The following is a 20,869-nucleotide window of genomic DNA, read 5'->3' on the forward strand; positions in this document are numbered from 1 at the left end:
CTGCCCCCAGACCCTGTTTCCCCGCCACTAGCCCTTGCCTCCATGCCTCCATGCCTCCAGACCCTGTCTCCCTACCCCTAACCTCTGTCTCCCTGCCCTGGGCCCGTCTCCCTGTTCCCAGGCCCTATCTCCCTGACCCCAGTCCCTGTCTCCCTGCTCCAGGACCTGTATCCCTGACCCAGACTCTGTCTCCCTGCCCCTAGCCCCTGTCTCCCTGTCCCCAGCTGCGAGAGCATGGGGCTCACCCCGCTCCTGCTCGGGGAGGGGCTGTGGAAGTGGAGGAGGGAGATGCTGTCCTCTCCAATCTCTCCTAGAGGCAACATGGGTTTGGCTGTTGTGGCAATGCCCAGTTAGAAAGGCCTGCGCTGGCTCTGGTAGAAGGTGTCTGTGAAGGAAGGTCCTGCACTGTGGGCTCTGATCCCAGCCTGGAGTGAGGGCCGCAGAGGCTGCAGAAAGCCCTGCTTCAAGACCTCAACCTTCCAGCACTTTCTGAGACAAGTGGGAGGCCAGAGGTTAGAAGGCAGAGGTGCTCCGGGGCTGACTGGCAAGTGGGCTATGGAGGCCACAGCCTCGTTGTCCCTGGGCACCTTGTGCCAGCCGGGGGCTGCAGGAACGGGCGGGAGCACTCCTCGGCAGAGCTGACACCGTGTCCCAGGGGCTCACCCCTGCCTGTCCGTCCTGACCTGCCGCACCCTTCTGGCCCTGGGAACCACACAGCTCCGCATCCTCCCATCCCTTGAAGATGCTGGCCTGTCAGAGAAGGGCAGGCCCCAGAGGGACCTCAGCCAGGACAGCGAGAACACACAGCAACGCTTAAAATTCACTTTTGACATTGAGGTGAGCTGATGTCTGGAGAAGCACGTGTTCACGTCGATGTCAAAAAGCCACGAAAGGCCCATGGCGACCTACACGGGGACAAAGCGACTGGGGGTGGTGGTGGTGACAGGAGCAAGCGTGTCTGGGGGCGCCCTGGGGAGCTCAGGTCTGGCCCCTGTCCCTGCGCGGGCTCCGCGGCAGCCCCGGTCCCAGGGTGGGAGAGCCCTGCGGAGCAGACTCATTTCCCGGGGGGCACGAGTGGGTGCCCGGCAGGCTGCAGCCTGGCACCTGCACAGAAGAGGGGCTCCGAGCGCAGGGTGCTGAGGACTGAGGGCTGCCACCCTCGTGAGCAGGATAAAGGTCAGGGCCGGTGTTTCCCAGGATCTGGTGAAACGAGTCGCTGCTGATGGGGGCTCCCGGGGGTTTGTGTGGCCCTGGAGTCCTCTCGGGCCCTCTCCTCTGAGGGCCCCCGGCCACGGGCTGATCGCAGCCGTGCATGTGGATAGATGCTACGGAAACTTCCCACCTGTTCCAGGTGGGCCTTTGGGCAGGTGAGCGTGCCGACCCCGTGACCGGTGCGGGATGGGGCTGCTATGGGCGAGGAGTTGGGTGTGAGAGAGTGACCCCCAGAACAGTCAGGCCCCGTAGAGAGCACCCGCCATCTGGGCTTCCTTCCCACTCATGGGCGCCACGGGCTCCCTTTCAGGAGTTCTGGTGGGGACACAGCCTGAGATGCACCTCCCTGAGCTGGGGCGTCCCGCAGATGGAACCAGCCTGTGGCGGAGCTATGACCACGACCTGGCGTCTGAGGCTGGGCCAGACCCGGACCCCCGCCAGCCACTGTCGGCGGCCAGGAGGGGCCTGCAGGGAGGGGGCGCACAGACCCCCGCTTTCTTCCAGGATAGAAGTGCCTCGCCTTACCTGTGGCCTGTGATGGCGGTGCCATGAGGGCCTAATCTCAGAGCCCATGTGGCACCGGGATCCTGGGCCGCTCCGGGAAACGTGCCAGAGAGCCTGGGGCACTGCGTGGGATTCAGGGACGGGAGACTGAGCGGCAGCATCTTGGCCATCCACCTTGGCTTAGCCGAAGGAGTCACCATGTGTATAATATGAGGGAGAGGATGCTTATCTGGCTGGCCATGGTGAGTACACAGTAGGACTATGCACTGCAGCCCCACACTCGGGCACCCAGTAGGTGCTCCGTAAAGGCTGCCCCTCTCCCCCCACCCCCGGTCCCTGGGCACCTGGGCCAGGCCCCTGCAGGAGCTCGCAATCTTCCACCCTGCCCTGGGGCCGGCCTGCCCTTGTCTGGGGAATGTCAGCTCTCTCTCTAAGGCAGTGACCACAGGGCATTAGCACCTGCCGTGTCCTGGGAGGAAGGCAGCTCACGTGTAGGGATGGGCGGCTTGTGTTCGCAGCACTGCTCACTGACGGCATTTCGCGAACGCGTGCACAGTGTGGACCCAGTGGCAGTGGCCACGCAGCACTCGGCATTCTGCAGCCCAGCCCCTGGCCTCAGCCAGCGAGCAGGATGTGGGCTGTGAGGTGCAGGGGGCACGGGGACAGAGAGCCAAAAGAGGGGGAGCACGTGCCCCAGGCCGACGGCAGGCAGGCCCTGGGCCAGCAGGTGCGGCTGCAGTCGGGGGCTTCAAACACTGTTACCTGAGTTCTCAGCTTGATCATGTCGGCCTCCATCTGGGAGTTGGACTCGCTCAGCTCCTTGATTTCGTCGTCCAACTGCTTGATCTCCTCGTCATTCTCTAGGCCTGCACGGGGGACAGGGCTGCGTTACAGCTACGGACGTCAGCACGGAGTTACTTCTCCTTGCTCTTTTGTATTTGGGAGTGAATTTGCTGGAAAAAATATATTCTTGGATTTCAAAAAAAAAAGTGACAGTTTGTGTGTCCGTCCATCCCTCCCGCCGCCCTCCTCGTGATCATGGCCCCGAACCGTGGAGGAGACCGGCCGCGCACCTGCAGACCCCACCGCCGCCGCAGGCCAGGGTGAGGTCTCCCGGGACGGCCCACCAGAGGCCCGGCCCCGAGCGACTCCAGCCCAGCACCTGCCTCCTGGTTCTGTTCCCGGTCTGTCTGTCTGCCTGTCTGCCTCTCTGCTGCCACTGGGGGGCTGTGTCAGGCCCCCGACACCCTGCGTGCTCAGGGCCGCCTCCTGCCCGCACTGCAGGGAAGACCGTGGCGGCGGGTCTTCAGCGTCTTCCGAAGGGGTCTCCCCACAGAGGACTTCTCACTGATGCAAACTCCTCCTCCGTTTGAATGTGGAAACGTGCTTCCACTGACACCTGTGGGGTGGTGGCAGCCTCGGTATGCCCCGGGGGCCTCGCCGGGCGGCCAGGCTGCTTGCTGGCCCCGGGACACGCTGGGTGGGAAAGATCTGGACCCAGTGTCATTCGGCCATCGGGTCTCACGCGGCAGAAGGTACTCGGGGAGGAAGAGCAGGACGTCCGCAGAGGCTTCCACCCTCGACAAGCCGGGACGCAGGTCACAGGGCACAGGGGGGACGCTCATGTGAAACCATGGGACAGGCACAGAGCCTAGGCTTTGGGGTCCCTGGGCAGATGCCCTTCTTTGACTCTACAGACAGAAGGGGCGCAGCCACTGGGAGGGAAGGCCCAAGACCCAGACCCTACAGGGGCCAGGTGAGTGGGTCCTTCCTGCTGAATGTCCCCCAGAGACCCCCCCTGGGGACGTACGGGCCCTGAGCCTGCCGAGTCCCCCTTATCCTCCCACCCGGAGGGACTGGCCATGGCCCCCCAACTCCAAGCCTGGGTCTCGTGGCCCCATCACGGAGGCCCTGGGTGTGCGTCCCCGGCACGCGAGTCGCCATCAGCTGCCTCCTTGGAAGCGGTTCTCAGCTCCTAGGAAGTCCTCCAGAGATGTGGCGAGCCCTTCCTCGGGGACGCACTGTTTTGCTGTCCCCTTCCAGCCTGTGACCAGACAGCGGCTGCAGTTTCCCGCCGTTCGGAATCGGCCTGAGCGAGTTCCTGCACGTGACACGTGGCAGGCAGGACACCTGTGCCTGGGAAGCCAATGACATCACTGCCACAGCCGGGGCCTGAGGATGCTGATTCCGAAGCCTTTACCCCCAGTGGGGCTCGCCACGCGGTCCTCGAAGCAGCAAACAGCCCAGGCGCAGCCGCCGTCTCCCGTGTGGCCCTGAGCCCGGGCCGTGCTGGACCCCATTTCCCAGTAGGTTCTTCATGTCATCCCTCTTCGGGTTTTCAGACTGAACGACCCTAGACCGTCTGCCTCCGCCACGTGCGTGAGAGTCTCCGTGGACACCGGACCCGCATTGGTGCTCCGTGCGGTCTCGGCCTCTGGAAGCCCCGGCGTGTGTCCTGTTTGTCCCGCGCCCCGAGGTCTGGCGGCCTGTCCAGAGCCACGCTCCCCTGACAGACGCAGCTTGTCCTTCGCTCAGAAGCCCCCGGGGCGTTGCTAACCGCGGCGCACAGGAACGCGCTGCCCACGGGAAAGCGAGCGGCAAACGGACCCGTTTCCTACAGACGTTAGAGAAGAGCGCGGACTTGTATTCGCGGACGGCGGCTACGCGTGTCAAGAGCGGACGCGCTGCGGCTTGTGAAGGCGGCGGCGGGGGATCCTGCGCGGGAGGCTGGGGTGGCTCCTCCAGGGACCGCCTGCTGTGGACCCTCCGAGTCGTCCCGTCGGGACGTTTGATTTCGGTCGCGCCCCGATGCAAACGGTGATGACGGCTCCGCGCGCCTGCCGGTCCCAGCACCAGGAGAGCGTGTGGGCACCGGCAGCGGATGCGTGGAATCCCAGAGCAAACAACTCATTTCGTGACGGTGGTCTGGAGATCGCCAGGTCACCCCAAAGCCGGAAAGCGGTGGGGGAAGTCGGGGTCTGAGACTGCGATGGAGTCATCTCAGCTGGGCTGCTGGATGTGCTCCATGCACGGCGCGGGGGAACGCAGAGCAACCAGAACACTTGGAACGCCGACGCCTTTGCTGGGCCAGGACGCTGGCAGACGCAAGCTTTGAGTGGGTCCACTGGAGCGCCGGGGGGGCACGTGGTCTCCTGGAGGGTGGCTGGCATCTCAGAGGGCCATTCTACCGATCCCGTCCAAGTGACTACTTGCTCTTTAACTTTATGCGAAACCAACTCGGAAGCGGGGTCAGAGGTGGCGCAACCTGGGACAGAGGGCTCCGGAGGGCGGGGCACATCTCTGTACCACCGCCCTGGGGAGGGTCTGAGATGCGGGGGGCTTGTAAGCCGGCATCTGAAACATGGTGCACGTGGGATATAAATCCGTGTCTTCCCACGTGACAGTTCCGTGATGAGAATTTTCTTAGTCCTTCCAACCCTCCATTGCAAAGTGCGCCTCGGACACAGCGGGAGTAAGAGGTCACTTCCTCTCAGTGAGAAGACCCCTGACTCAGCGGGACTTGCCAGGTGGCTGCTGGAGAAGCCCACCGCACATCCGGGTCGGGTCGCCTGAGAAGCCAGAGACCCGTGAGCTCGATGGGCTGCGCGCTCAGCGGCCTGAAAAGCGGCACAGGCTGCTTTTGTTCTGCTGACTCCGTGCTGAGAGCTGACAAGTCATTAAAAAGAAAAGAAAGAGGAAAAACACAGCATGTGGTCTAGCGCCGGGGGCCTCATTTTTTGCTGAATTAAAGAATTAAAAACAGAGTTCCTTTTTATGTCTTATCCTTTAAACTTCTTATTCTAAATTTAAATAGTTTCATATATCTCCAAAATCGTATGCTGCACAGTCTTAAATACGTGTCCATCCAAACCTGGGCCAAGACATTCAGTCCACAGGATTCCTGAGAGACGTCCGCTGCGTAAGCCAAGTGCCATCACCGAGCCAGTCTGCAGGTCAGACTGGCTGCCTGAGAGAGGTCGTTTTAAGCCCAATAAAATGACAGCAAGGACCGCATGACGCCCTCCCATCTCTGATTTCCCTTCTGGGAGCGCTGGACGGACGGATGGGCGAGCGTCAGAGGTTTCGTCTCTGGGAAACAGGAGCAGACACGGCTCCCCCAGACACGCTCTGGCTCTGCGTGCTGGTGCTCCTGGGCTGTGCCCACAGAGCCCGGCCGTGCAGGCCGCTCCTGTCGGGTCCCAGGAGGCACTTGCGCCCAACTCTGCAGCCTCCCTCCTGAGAAGGTGGGGAGGGCAGCACACCATGAGGGGCAGGGAGAGACCGGCAGGAGATGGACGGACTCTCTGTCCCCTGGGTTCAGGAATCGAGAGGAATCTGAGTGTCTGGAAATGAATTTCCTTAAAGCCATGAATGTGCACCTGCACCTCGGACACCCTGAGGGCCCCAGGGCTCAGCACAAGGCCCGCTCCTGGAGAGGGGAGCACACCAGACCTGGGAGTGCAGACTGGGGTGCGTGGGGAGAAAGTGCTGTGCCCCGGGAGCCAGCGCCTTGGCCGGCTCGTTGATGCCTGTGTCCCAGGGCAACACCCTCCTCTCGGGGCAGCTCAGCGAGAGCTAGACGTTTGTAACTGCCTGCGCAGGTGACAGAAGTCACAGTCCCTTCCGCCAGCGTCCCGTCTTCTACGATAATAGAGGAAAGCAAAAGGAGGGGTTGTCTCATTTCCTTCTTGGTCAAAACCAATGAAGAACCAACACAGAGCCGGGGAGCAGGGACAGCAGGGGCTTCAGAGGGGCGGCTGCTCTGGGAGACCGCTCGGGGGAGAGGGATCACAGCAACCTTGTGTGGGAGCAGAGGAGACCAGACTCTTCTCGAGGCTGGAAGAGTCAGAATGAGGAGGAGGAGGAGGGCGGGAAGGACGGACGAGGGATTTCAGAGCCTCAAGGACACTTAGCACAGCTCCTTTCCAAGCAGGCGCACACTTGAGAGAAGGAGCCGGAAGCCCAGCGCAGGGGCCGCTTGGCCGCGTAGGCTCCGCCGACCGAGTGGAGGCTTCCTTGAGGTCCTGTCACTCAGTGCAGGCCAGGATGTGGAGCGAGGGACGCTTCCGGCACCTTCGTTATGGATGTGTAAAAGCAACAGGAAGGCTCTACACTCAAGACACCCACGAGAGCGAGCGAGGGGGAGACGCAGCTAGGGCAGCACCAAAACCAGGTTCTGAAGAAGGAACAGAGCTGCTGAGGAAAGTGGGGTGCTCTCGCCTCATTCCCAGGAGCAGCGCGTGCTGCCCGTGAGTTGGCCACACGGGGCGCGAGCAATTCTGGACTGTCCACGTTCCACGCCACAGCCCGGGCACTGAACCAAGTGGGCTCCGGGCTTAGTAAGAAGGACTCTGGTCCCGGCGTGAAGAAGGTCTGCGCAGACGGGAAGCGACAGGCTGCAGCCTGGCCCCAGGCTCTGGGACATGAGTGTCCTCGACGCACACACATGTACCCCGGAGCCTGCCACAGAGAGCCAGGCTCCGGCCCTGAGCCCCGAATCAGGCCTCCTGTGTCGGGGTGCTGACCGGTGGGCGTGTGGTTCCCCACGGGACGGGGCATCCTGGCGCCTCCCGGGAGGTGGTACACACCACCGTTCTCATCCACGAGGGCGCGCTGGTTCTGAGAGCTGCCGTGCCTGGCACTGCCAGAGAGAGGACTCTGGACTCCCCACCCCTTGGGAAAGACGTGGTCTCTGACGCCCTGAGACGCACGTCCCACGACCGCCCGCCCAGGGGACGGCCCCTCCTCACTGGGTGTGACCCGCCGTGTTTCCTTCCCGCTCCTGCTCTGTGAGGACAGCCCCACTCCCGGCCGTCTCCCTCCCAGACGAATCAGAAGCTGACCAAGCAGACCCACTGGCCCACGGGACCACGTGGACGCAGGGCTGTCTGGGGCGACGGGCCACGCAGGGTGGGCTGGAAAGAGTCTTGGTGGCGGATCTTCCTGCATGAGCCCTGCCCTGTGATGGCCCGGAGCAGTGAGGATGGGCCTGACATCTCACGGTGGCGGCCCCATGTGGGGCCTCAGGCCTGTGGGCACCCCAGGGGCCCCAGAACGTCTGGGGGCAGCGCTCCCTCTAATCGGGCTCTGGCCTCTGGTACCAGTGCCCGTCGAGCAGAAGCTGGGAGGCTGGTGTCCATGCCAGCAAGATGCAAACACTGTGGCCCAGGCCATCTTCCGTCTGTGGCCAGCCACACAGGAAGGGCTGTTCAGTGCAGGGCACACTCAGAGGCCCCGAGCTGTGGTCAGGACCTGTCATGAACATCGGGGGCCCCAGAACCCCTGGCCTTCCTGCGAGGGCGGCGGCCTCAGGTAGAGCCTGAGCGCCGGAGGCCCGGGTCCACGGGGTCGGAGCCGGGCACGTGGCTCCAGGAATGGGTCCAGGGATTCCGCCCAGACGTGACCCAGGCCCCGCGGTGCTTGCTGCTCTGATGAGCCCGCAGGGAGGGCGGCGCCTGCCCCAGGCCTTTGCCACCCCAGCTCGCCATTGGCCAGCCCCGCACTGGTCAGCCTGGCTCCGTGCTGGCTCCCGGCTCCCAGCGGCCTCCGAATGCTGAGGAGGGGTCCCCGCTCCTACCCTTCAAGGCCCAGTTTGCTGAGTGGTTGCAGGTGATGCTCTTTCTGCAGGACCCAGATTGACGTCCCACGGGGTCCCCCCAGCACCCAGTCAGCTGCTCCCCCTGCCCTCCCCACTCCGCACCCCAGGGGACCCCCCGCTCCATACCCCGGGCGCCCACAGGCACGTGGTGGGAGGGGTGCTTGCAAGTGGTCAGGACTGGGAAGCTTCCAGGACTGGGAAGTTGAGCACGGAGGGGACAGGAGTGCGTCCTAGACTCAGGCCCTGCAGGAGGACCTGGGGGCCGAGACACGAGGGGGCTGCCGGAGTTCTGGGGAGCAAATCCCTGGGACTATTAGGGGTCCCGGTGAGTGATGAGTTTGGGCTCCCCCAAGCCGAGGGGATTGGCTTCTTAGCTGTGGCCGGAATGACCGTACCCCAGCTTTCTAAGTAGAGATATCACGACCCTGGGCCCGGGGGCCCGTGGCGCCCGGCGGGGGAGGAGTGCCGGCGGGGGAGGGGCACTCACCGCTGCTGGCCCGCTGTCGGATGGTCAGCATCTGCTCTCCCGACAGCTTCGCCTTCTTCATGGCCGACGTGGCTCGTGGGCAGCCCGACAAGCTGGGGACAAGACAAGGCGGCGTGATTTGGAGGTCTCGGGAGGACCCCAGCCCTGCAGGGAGGAGAGTCGGGGCGAGGAGCGCAGGCAGGCGTCTGGTCAGACTGTGTCCCCAGGACGGCTCCCCCTCCTTCCCTTTCGGGCTGTGTATACATGGAGGATGATTCTGCAGCCTGGGCACCTCCCATGGCCCTGAGCCTGGGCTGCATCACACCTGCCCCTGGGGGCTCCGCCTCACCGGCCACCACCCGAGGGCACCCCAGGGGACCCCTGGCCCTCGTGACATGGAAACGACACACATGCACATGGCTGTGTGTCCAGTATTACATGTATGTTTACTTCCTACATGTTTCATCCGTAACTAGGTGCCAGGTGGCCCCTGGCCACAGCCCTACACCTGTGTCCACCCAACGCCCACTGCAGTGTGGATCACACGGTTGTCAGCAGCACAAGTACTGCCCACGTCAGTGCACGGAGACTTCCTAAATGTGTTCACGCAGATGTCCTCTCACGGTTCACAGCAACGTCCCCGTTGTCTCTGATAAGCCGTCGGTGAGAGGCTTGTGTCTGGGAGCTGCTCCAGAGGGCCCCGGAGAGGCTAAGCCATCTCTGCCCTGGTCGCTCTTCCTGGGACCCAGCGGCTGGGATCTGCATCTGGGATCCGCGTCTGCTGGTGCTGGTTTGGGCTAACGGGTATCAGCCCCCCAGGACTGTCAGGTCCCTATCTTCTGCCCACCTCCCCCATCTTCTCAGGACTCTGTGCCCCATGTTGGCCGGTGCGTTGGTTGCTGTCTGTGTCTGCCCCCCAGCCCCGCTAGCCTGTCTCTGGCCCCCGACTCTTGGGCCAGCACCAGTGGCCCCGGCCAGTTGGCAGCCTGGTGGTCTCCCCTGTCTGTGACCACTGGGGCTGCTCCCCAGGGGCCATGTCCTTCTGGCCCTGTCCGGCTGCTCCCTGGGCTCGGCCTCTCCCCGCCTGATTCTCTGCCCTGAGAAGAAGGTTGTCAGACGTCAGTGATGCCGCGGTGCGTGGAAGCAGATCTGCGAAGGGGAGGGATCAGTAGAGTGAAGCCAGCGGAGGGGACGCACTCAGGCCCTCCCACGGGCACCCAGAATGCCAGCCCCAGACCTGAGCACGACAGCAGCCTCTGAACGTCATAGAAACACGGGCTTCCGGAGCACGCTGACCTGCAGAACCCGGTTTGGTCTTCCCTCATTTCTCTTGGTTTTGAGATAACAAAGGGCGGGCCAGGGATGCAGAGGGTGGCGTCCTTCCCAGAGACACTCCCTGGAGCTGGGACACTGAATCGGGCAGAGACAGGACCACGGAGCAACGCGCTTTGTTCAAGCATGCCCGCCTGGGCTCAGGGACAGCACGGTCCGCATGGGTCCGACGTGGAAGGGCCCCTGGCACTGACCTGGGCGCCGGGCAGGTCCATGGGCTCCCCCTGGGGCTTGTGCTGACCTCGCGTCGTGGTGTGCTGGCTCCTGGGGGCTCAGATGGCTGCAGGACTCACACCCTCCCCTTCGAGGGGTGGACCCCGAGGGCTCAGGGTGTTTCCCTTGGGACCCAGCAGCCGTTCCAGAAACTCCTCTAAGTAACACTGCATTGCTCTGAGTGGGGATTTGGAAAGATGCAGCTAACTGGTGGCCCCGAGACGTCCAGCTCCAGCCCCGGCACCCAGACCAGGGTGGGCTGCAGGCAAGTGCTTCAGAAGGACAGAGGGAGGGAGACCTTTGGTCAGGACCCGGCCCACAGGACCTCCTTTAGGAGAATCTTCCAGCTGGAAAGAGCGAAATAAGGGAATGTTTCCGGGAGGCGTGGTTATAAAGGTGTGGGGGCAGGGGTTCGTCATGGGAGGGCCCCCGGGCTTGCGAGCAAGCTGACAGCTGCAGTCCGGAGGCTGCTGGCCACCTGGGGAGGCTGGGGGAGACATCTCGAGGCACAGGCCTCAGACAGACTCTGGGAACGGTGGTGTCAGCAGCACACGTCTCACTTGCAAGACAGCAGATCTGGTTGGTGCCACTGGGCCTGTAGCGCAGACACCTGCTGGCCCCGAGTTACAGTCCCACCGGCTTCTGCAAGCCCGCTTATGGGACAGGTGTGGCGTGCGTGGCCAGATGCCAATGCCACAGGCGCTAAGCCCCTGCTTCCCGGCACTTGGGGGTTTCAATTCCCCAGTCCAGAACCAGTGGGAGGGACACCCAGTGGGAGGGTCCATGGCGGGAGGGACACATGGCAGGAGGGTCATCAGGCAGGAGGGACTACCCGGCGGGCCAGTAAACCTGCAGGACGGCCTGGGGACAGTGTCCTGCGCCCGGGGCTGCTTCTCCTGCTCTCTCCGTGCGTGCGGACGGCCATTCTTCCTCTCTTCTCCCACTGCTGGAGACTCCTGTTAGCGCGCTAGGCTAGCAAGCCCCAGGGATCCTTCTCTAGGTTTTAAAAACTGTCTTCTTTTCTCATTTTATAATTTAAGACAGATTTCCTCAACTTTACCCTCTAACCTTCCAACTGAACTTTTTATCTCATTTGTCTTTGTTTTAAAGAGAACGTGTTCCTTTGATTTCTCTTGGGTTGCGAGGAGTCTGTCATATTACTCCGCTTGTGCTCCTTTCTATCTGCTGACAAATTAAAAAAATCTCTTTCCTGAAATGTCTGTTTTCTCTGTCCTTTTCTTGGTTAAAGCCTGCTTTGCGTTCTGCCAGTGTAACTTAGTGCTTCCCTTAAATGGTGGGTCATCTGGGGCTGTTCATTCCCATCTACCGAGTGTCACCCACTGAGGCCTGTCCTGGGGCCTGCAGGTTTCGGGGGGCTCCCCTCCTGTCTGGAGGTCAGAGGGGACACACATGGGCTGAGGCTGTGCCCACAGCAGCTTGGGAGCCGGAGGTGGAGGGCCTCGCCCTGCACGGGGCATTCTTGCCTCCCACACACTGGGGTCCCCGGCGCAGAACGCCCCTCCCGCCGGGCACAGGGACACGAGGCGTCTGAAGCCTCGCTCTTCTCACAGAGGTTTCCACCTCCTGCTGTTCCAAGGCTGTGCGGAGTCCCACTGCAGGGTCCTGGGGCCCGTGCGCCACACCACGTGCTCATGCCTGGCTTCTACCCCGCCCCCACCCCCACCCCAGCGTCCATCCGGGCACCTGCCTTCGTCTGTCCCCTCAGAGCCGGACCCTAGACCTGCATCCCCCAGCACCTTGGCTCCTGGGACTCCATGCAGGGGACGGAACTCCCTTTGCTTTCTACATTTTTATTATTTTTATTTCATGGGTTTATAAAAAGGAGAGCAGGCCATTTCGGTGGAATTTTGAGGTCAGTGGAGATGAATGTGTTTTTGGGCTGTGGCCCAGGAGTCCTAGAGAGACGGCTGCCACCATCAGGCACAGGGCCGTATGCCCAGAGTCTGCATCGACGGCTCCTCTCTCCCCTTCTATGGGTCAGGGTTGCAGGGAGCCCAGTGGCTCTTCCTCCTCAGGGATGACTCCGGCCTGGAGCGACCTGGGCGGCCAAGAGCCTGGACTCTTGGTGCAGGGGTCAGAGGGAACACCCAAGTGGGTGGCCGAGAGACAGCGGCGTCCAGCCCCTCATCAGTGACAGAAGCCCTGAGAGGCAGCGCCAAGTGTCTGGTGGCAGCATGACGGGGCCGGGATCCACGGTCACAGTCACCCCAGCACCATCCCCGTTTACCTGACAAGGAACTGGAAACTTGTTGAGCCCATTTGGGTTTTGTGCTGAGAAAGCTCGTCCTAACAGAGAGTAATCAGTTTTGCTTTTGTCTCTTTTGCTGCTTGTGAGCTAAATCCAGCCTCTGTCATTGCCGTGGGTCAGTTGTCCCCCTGAGAAGACACGTTGATGTTCCGGCCCCCAGAACCTGCAACGAGGACCCCATCTGATCAGGCTGAGACAGGTGCATGGACGCAGGGACCTCTGCTGCAGGGACGGTACTCACGGCTCCCAGCCTCGCGCGTCGGGGGGCCACAGGTCCGGGCATGTCTGCCCTGAGGGTCCATGAGGGTCCGTGATGGCCGGCCCACCACTGGCCATGGCAGGAGGCGGTCGGAGGAGCGAAAGGAGTGTGGGTGACTCTGGAGAGAGTGCGCGATCCTCTTCTCTGGGGCCGCAGGGCGCCCGCGGGCTGTGAGCCGCTAGTGTAGAAGAGCCGGTGACACCTCCCGGAGGCCCACAGGGAGCCCAGCGCTCTGCCTGACGCCTTCCCAAGTCACTGTACAGCGCGTGGTCCAGGCTGGGTCCTCCAGTGGACACAGGGGTCCATGCGTGCCGCCCACCGGACAACTTCCCTCTCTGTGGGCCATGTGCCCAGGGAAGAGCGTCTTGCCTTCCTGGTGTCGGTTGTCTGATCTAACATCCGGACCACACACATCCCAGGGTGCTGTGCTTCCGTGATTACGTCTGTGTTGGTAAGAAGCCAGGGCGTCTCAGCATCCGACAGCAGCAGGGCAGCATCAGCTTTCCTCTTCTTGGGCTCTCCAAGACCAACTCCCCCACATCCCAAAGGTGGACTACATCTCCCAGCATCCCTTGGGAAGACTACATCTCCCAGTGTCCCTTGCAACAGGGGCTGAGGTGCCCTGGGTCTACCTGGGGAGGGTGGGAAGGAAATGCAGATGCTCCCCAGAGCACTGAGATGGTCGATGGCGAGGGGCCCCGGGGGGGGGGGGGTTGAGGAGGAGAACTCATGTTAATGCAATTCCCTTGGCAAGAATCAGGCAAAACAGACATTCGGAAAAAGGCCGTCTCCCCACTTGTGATGAACTGTAAGGAAACTGAAAATACAATACATCAGGTTTTGGGTCTGGGAGGAAAGTTTAAGAGGGTCTAGGACGTGAGCTTTTTGAAAAAAATATTTCATTCTGGTCAAGCCCAGTGAAAGATAAGACTCAGTTCTAAGACTGCTGGTTAATTTTCCTGGGTTAGCCCTGGTGACTTTGATTTCTGCCGGACTGTGAGGTCTGCTGGTCACGTGCACGCCCCACGCAGCCCCGTCCCTTGCCCAGCCTGGGGACACGAGGGCACCTGTGCCTCTGGGCTGTCACCGTGACTCAGAGGGCTAGCCCGGGAAGGCGCTTACAAAGCCGCTGGGCACACAGAGCTCCCCCCACACGCAGGGGGTGAGCAGGCCTCTTCCCGGCAGAGGGGGAGGTGGGGGAAAAGAGTTCTAGGGAGGCGAGAAATGGGTTCAGCGGCTGGCTGGGAGGAGGGGATGGTTCTGGAGACACAGCCAGGTCCAGGGGCCGGCGGGTTCAGACCAGGCAGTGGGGTGCACCGCTGGGGCAGCCAGCCCCTCCCAGTCTCCGCCCGCCCCTGCCCGCCCACGCCCACTCTCAGTGGGCCCCGGGCTCCGAGTGCCCAGGTGTTTCCCAGGGCTGTGCCAGGCAGCCACCTGCGTAGCTTTCTCACGCCCACTGGGTGCTGCCCAAGTGGCTGTGGACACTCACTGGGGTCCTGAGGGGCTGCCCGCTGCCTACTCACCCCCTTTCCACAGCAGCTTCTCCTTGGGGCACCCGCCCTGACCCTGGCCCGGGCTCTGACCTCCCCTGAGCTCTGCCCGCCCGTCCTCCCAGATCTTCAGTGTTCTTTTGTCCCCGGTTTTCCCTGTTTCTCTCTTCCTGAGGCTGTGCCCCACCCCCAACCCGTCTGACCCCTTGGGGGATAACGGCCCCCACCTGTGTCTCTTCTACCCTCAATGCACCCCTGCTTGCTCCCGACACCTGCCCTCTGCCCTCTGGCCTATCCCAGGCCGGTTTGGGTCACTGGGACTCCTAGCTGAGCGGTCCCCAGCTGGGTTTTCTGGAAGACCCTGAAGCCCCAGGGAGGCACGTGCGGTCAGGGGATGGGCCTCACGGCTGCTGCTCCAAACGACAGTGTTCCTTCTGCTCATGGCTGGCCTTCGAAGGAAGTGGGGCTGGGGGGCAGCCCCAGTGGGGAGAACTGGTCCCTCCAGAAGACTCAAGAAGTATTCCTTGATCGTGGTGGGCAGGAGTTACAAAATCGTGCCATATAATCCGAAAACAAGGAGCTCTACTTTCCTTGGTGCGGAGTATTAGACACACATTCCAACAGAGATTTGTCTGATTTACATGAGAACGTATTTGGTTTTGAATGACTTATTTTTCATTTAAACATTGCTTTTTAAGGAAGACTCAGCCAATCCTTAAGATAAAATAAGACAATTTCTATGTCCTTTATAACGGCCCTGCTCAGGACACAGACTGGAGCCCCCCACCTCCCTCACACGGTAGAGAGTGTGGACCCCAGCCTCGAAGGAACAAAATAGGCGAAACAGTTTCACAGCCCGTGGGGACGGGGATGCCTACAGAGCTCAGTGGTTCCTACTGTTGTTGTGCCCGGCTGCCCTGCGGCCATGACCTCCCTGGGGAGGACACTGGGGACAGTGGCTCGGCGGGCCCGGCAGCCCCAGACCCATGCTCCGGCCTCCTCTACTGCTTTCGTCCTGGCACTGCCGACCACGATCCCCGACCCCTCAGGACCTGTCACATTTTGGCGGAAAGAGGAAGAACAGGAAACTTGTGGGTCAGTGGAATCTTTCCTTCCGATGCTACACCTGAGTTTTCACAGCACTGGGGGTCGTAGGAGGAGCCCCGCATCTCAGTGCACCAATGGGGTCTTCCTGGGGGCCCCTCCTAACCGAGGCCTGAGGGTTTGGGAGGACGGCCGCCTGCCGTTCCACACAGCGGGGCCACAGCCTCCAAGGGATGGATCTCTGCACCCTCGGCCGAGTGCTTGCCCGGACGACTGTCCGTACACCTCTGTGGAAGCGAGGTTTGCCTGCCAACAGCTCCCACGAAAACAAGGGGCTGCGGTTCAGCCTTCTGAGGAGGGACATTCTGACGCCTGCCGCCCATGGGGGACACCGTGCCCAGTGAGAGGAGGCAGCCACAGAAGGACCAATTGCAGGATCCCATTCACAGGAGGTCCTGGAGGGGACTCTGAGGTGTGAGAGCAGAGAGCTGATGGCGGCACCGGGCGCTGGGGGAGGGAGTGGGGAGCAAGGGTTTACGGGGACAGAGTGTCCGTTTGGGAAGAGAGCAAAGTCCTGGAGTTGAATGGTGGGATGGCCACATAACGTGAGTGACCTCAATGTCACTGAGCTGGACGCCCCAAAATAGTGAACATGAGAAGGTGTGTTTTTACCACAAATGGAAACAAAATGCTGTCAGCTCTGCTCTCCGTGCCGCTCGTCCCCTTTCCCGGAGTCACACCCTACAAATATGGGCTCCACCCCCAGCTCCTGGGGCTCAGAGCCCTACCCCTGCAGGCACACAGAGGCAGCCCTTCCGTTAAGTGCCAGCATCCCATCTGTGGAGCTCGACAGCCCACAGCAGGGCCCCCGCCTCCGACGCCCTCTGAATGCCCTGAGACGTCCCGGATCCCGCCCCGTGCAGGGAGGAGGGCGGGGCCACAGCCGGGGACACAGCCAGAGACACAGCCAGAGCCCTGGGCTCATCCGCCGCAGCTGATGATCCTCCTGCGGGGAAGGCGTCGTGGGTCACCTCCGGGAACCTCTGGGCTCTGGCCAGGGCCTGGGCCAAAGAGGGAGCCTTCCTGGCCCTGGGGGCCCGTGGCAAATCCCGGGGGTAGGGTCAGTGTCTGCACACCAGGACCTGGGCCATCCCAGTACCAGCCGTGGGGTCTGCTGGAGCACAGAGACAGGGCGCTGAGTGTGCCCTGAGCGCGTGCACCTGCGCGGGGCTGCTCGGGCCTCTGTTCACCGCCGTGTCTTGCTGGAGACACGAGGGCCGCAGGCTGAGAGACTGGGTCGGGGAAAGACGTTCTTGCTTCCTTTTGGGCTCACTGATCCCGTCTGAGTTTTCTACCAGAGCAGGGATTCCTTTAACAATTAAAAATTGACCTTCCCTTCGAGGAACATTTCAAGGCTCGGTGCCATACTCCCAAACTTCCCACGACTCCTGGTGTGTGAACTGGCGTGTTCCCTCTCTGCTGGCTGTGGCTTCAACCGCGGGCCACCACGCCCAACCGGGTCCATGTGATTTGTCTACACCGCCCATCCTAACCCTTCCACGGGGAGCCCTTTGATTCAACGGGGCTTCTGCTAAGACCATCGAACTCTATGGATTCCCAAGAGTAAGCAAGTAAAAATTAATGGGACAATTGGCTTTTCTGGAAATTTCCTGATACATTCTTGGCCCAGGCGTGCAGCGGGAGGCCCTGTGCCAAATGCCAGCCTCCTTCCCCACGTGGGGCCTCCCGCCTTCTTCAGCCCAAAGGGTTAACCTGCACATACCCGTGTGTGTGCAGAGTCCCGGCCGGCTTCTCTCTGTGGGTCCTGATCCTGGCTTCCCAAAGCCTCGGCCCCGACCCACGGATGGGAGTGGGATTCGCTTCCCCAACACCTCTGGGGCTTCCCCTTCTCACCAGGGCAGGCCATGAGTTGGGGGCAGATTCCCAACTTCTTTTCGAATTGGGGGTGTGGCGTGAGGAGCGGGCGGCCACCAGGCGGGGCTTCCCCGGGCCGGCGCCAGGACGAGGGCACTCACCTCCGGTGGGTGAGGAAGCTACCGCTGACGTGCCCTGACCCGTCACAGCCCGGCGTGGGGCACGACATGCCCTCCGTCTTGACCGACTTCCAGGAGAACTGTGAGCCATTGAGGTACCCGTCCTTCTGTCTCTTGGCCGCCAAGGGGCACCCCGACGCGCTGCGATGGGAGGCGTACTTCCCGGTTATGTGGCCTTGACCGTCACACCCGGGAACGGGACACCTGGGGGCAGAAGAGACACACTCTGTGGTCTTGGCGCCGTCTACACTGGTGGCCTCTCCAGCAAGGTCAGGATAACCAGGCTCGAAGAAAAGCCAGTGCTCCCTCCAGCGAAGGGGAAGAAAGCAGACCGGGCTGAGAGCACCACGTAGCCGCGGGTGAGGGGCCTCCCGTCCTCGGCCGGAGGGGGCTGCACGGTCCGGCGGCAACAGGCGCGGGAGCAAGAAGCCGTTCCTGGAGTGAGTGTGGTGCAGGGGTCTGTTTAAAAGACACCACTTTTGGACAGAATCACGGCGTTCACGGTGGAAGGACGCAGAGTCAAGGAGAAATTGCAGGACTATTTTTTATGATTTTATAAACCCGTGGTTTTCCCAAGAGCTAGAAAACATTTGTTTGCCTGGCTGCGTTCTCCCACAGCCTCCGGCCAGAGGGGATTTGGAGCGAGACGTGGCGTGTAATAAGGTCTCGGGTAGTGCTGCTAAGCGGTACACCGTCAGCACGTTTGGGGGAAGAGAGGGGGGATCTGGGCGGGAGCTGAAGGCCAGTGGTAGGCTGATCCCTGCTCCTGAAACCTCCCCACCGCGGGCGCAGGTTGTCAAAGACGGTGGGCGTGATTCAGGCTCCTCACAGGCCCCAGGCGGGTGGGTGTTGCATTTTCTTTTTAATGGCAAAGTTTACATTCTATAGAATTTATAGTGCCCATTTTCTGTGCTAAGGTTTATTTTAATATTTTGAATTGATTTTTATTTTGTTTTAACCGAAAATTTTCTCCAAACACACAGAGACTAACATTTCAGGAGGACAACTCCAGGTTTATCTTCGGGATTTTTGGGACCTGGGCTCGGGGCATTGGTTTGGCGCACATGGTTGGGTGGACGGCCTGGCTGAGAGACCTGCCGTGTGCTGGAAGCCCCGGGCACCCCTGCTCCCGCGGCCTGCCCCAGAGCAAGGCAGACAGCGGCTACGCGACTTTCCGGAGCAGAGATGTCGGCCGACGTTGGCTTCCGTCGTAGCGATGCCTTCATGGATATTTGTGAACCTGCCTCTCCCAGTCAGAAAACTGCTTCTTCCACCTAGGGCGGGGGGGGGGGGGGGGGGGCGTCCAGGTCCACCCGGGGCTATGGGAGAGGGTCCGGGTCACATTACTCAGAGTGTCAGACGGGTGGACAGTCCCTGGCCACAGCCCCCACCGTTTAGACGGTGTGTTCAGCCGCCGGCAGGGTGCTCTGGGTGCGGTTCCAGATCTGGCCTTCGGTGACTGCCGCCCCTCCTCCCTGCTGCTCCCACCGGCAGCCCGCCCTGCCCGCCTCGTGCGCGTACCTGATGGGCTCCTGGTCCTCTTTGTCTTCCTTGCTCTGGGCTATCCTGATGCCACTTTTCTTTGCTCTCGGGCAACCTGAAAGACTGAAGAAGGACACGGCCTCAGCGAACATCGGCTCTGCCGGCAATGGCCAGCTTCCGTCCCACAGCAGCCGCTCGGATCCCGCGTCCCCCAGGAGCCGGAGCTTCTCCCCACGAACACCAAGTCTGGGAGGAAGGTCCTTCTGGGGGCGGCCCCTCTGGGTGGGAAGAGGCCGGGCGGCCGGGCACAGAGAAGGGGCCCCGCGGAGGAAGAGAACACAGGCTCCCTTGTTCTCTCTGGGTGAGCCGCTCCCCTGAGCCCTGCCGTCTGGGGGGACAAGGCAGTCTGTTCGGATGCGTCTGAAGTACGACTCCGGTGTGTCTGCAGAAGGTGCAGAGGAAGTGGAACATAATTACTTCATTTAATTGTCGAAAGCTTGGAAATAGAGGCTCCCGCTTATCTACAGGAAAATTTCCGGCTGGGACAGAACGCAGTCGGGAACGTGTGGGCGCACAGGCTGACAGCGGGCTTGTCCTCGGCTCCGCACGAGAACACAGGGAACAGCCGTGACTCCTTGCAAAGAACTGAAGACCAGGAAACTAGGCCTTTTCCCGAGACGCCGGCCACGCGGCCACGGACTCCAGCCAGAGCCGCGGCTGTGGCGCAGGTGGGGCGTCCTTCCCGGGTCCTCGCGGGCTCCCTTCCCAGTGCCTGGGTTCTCAGGGAGGGGTGGCTCTGACCGCAGGAGGCCTGTTCCCCAGCCCCTCACTCCGTGTCCTCGCGTTTTTCCTTCTTTGGCGACAGCCAGGCTCCTCTCCAGTGAGGAGGGGCCCCCGCAGGCAGAGAGGGCAGGTGCGGGGCCCTGGGCCCGGGCTGGGGCTTCGGACCCCACACCGGGCCCTGTGGTCTCCAACGGCACGTGTTCCGGGCCCCCTCACACCTGTCTCCTCTCGTGGGGACACGGGAAAGAGGAGGTATGCCTGCATTCTCTCCCTCTATCTGCCCCTGCGTTTGGACGTAAAACCTAGGAGAGTGGCTGTCCTCTCCCCCACCTCTGACTGCCCAGGGGCTGGCCACTCCGCGGTTCGGCTCTTGAGATCTCTGCCTGGAGAATTGCTCCTGCCCAGGTCTCGGGGACCTGAAGCCGGTGGGCGTTCCTGTTCCTGGGCAGGTGACTGCCTGGGGCCCCTGGGACGCTTCTCCCAGCCCCATGCAGCCTTGGCGTCTGCGGGCCCAAGCCCTGCCTGCCCTCGCTCACCCTGACCCTGCTCATGCTCCCTGTGCCCCCTTCCTTTCCCAGCAGCAGCCACAGGCAGAGCATGTCCTCAGGCGTCCTCAGGCGTCCCTGGAATCGTCCACGTTCTCCCTCCGGGACACTGTGTTTAAGGCGCTCTGTTTCAGACCTTCCCGCGGCTCAGCACCAAAGTCCCACATGTGTGCACGAGGCTCCTGGGCCTGGCCTTGCCGTCAGCATCCATCCCCGCTGCCCTGAGCGCACGTGTTGCCCCCGCCGTTCTCCGCCCCGATGCCCCCGTGCCCCCACTCCGGCCGTCTGCAGGCGTGTTGTTCAAGACGTCTTCCTGGGCACAGGTGCCATTCCGACGGCCAGTCCTGGGGGCCTGGGGAGCCCTGTCCCTGGGCTGGAAGCCGTCCACTTACTTAGCACGTGCCACTACAGCTGTGAGTTCTGCGGGCGCCTGAGCCATGTGCTCCTTCCCCTTAGTCTGGGCCGTTCGCCGTTGGTGCGGCAGCGACACCGCGCTCGGCCTTGCTGTTTGCGGTGGGGAGCCTGCTGCCTGCCGCCGTGCCCGCCGCCGCCGCTTCCGTTCCCAACTGTGATCTCCTCCTGGAGGAGCCCATCTCCGCTGAGCGGCACTTTTGGATC

At 62.1% G+C, this 20,869-nt stretch overlaps 1 protein-coding gene across 8 annotated transcripts in view; it reads right to left on the bottom strand.

Moving 5' to 3' along the window:
* Nucleotides 1–20,869, bottom strand: part of MYT1L (myelin transcription factor 1 like) — a 172,509-nt gene that overhangs the window by 2,088 nt on the left and 149,552 nt on the right. For 5 of the 8 annotated variants that reach the window (XM_032866755.1, XM_032866761.1, XM_032866757.1 and 2 more), the window contains 4 exons: nt 18,963–19,046; nt 17,424–17,645; nt 8,802–8,893; nt 2,473–2,582 (listed from right to left, as the gene is read on the bottom strand). In XM_032866755.1, coding sequence (XP_032722646.1) covers nt 2,473–2,582; nt 8,802–8,893; nt 17,424–17,645; nt 18,963–19,046 — 508 coding nt within the window. The remainder of the gene's footprint in view (nt 1–2,472; nt 2,583–8,801; nt 8,894–17,423; nt 17,646–18,962; nt 19,047–20,869) is intronic. The other 3 variants (XM_032866760.1, XM_032866759.1, XM_032866756.1) reach the window with 1 other exon arrangement.

Source organism: Lontra canadensis, unplaced genomic scaffold (genome assembly GCF_010015895.1).
Source record: "Lontra canadensis isolate GAN:19392208 unplaced genomic scaffold, GSC_riverotter_1.0 scaffold32, whole genome shotgun sequence".
In the NCBI taxonomy this organism is placed as follows: domain Eukaryota; kingdom Metazoa; phylum Chordata; class Mammalia; order Carnivora; family Mustelidae; genus Lontra; species Lontra canadensis.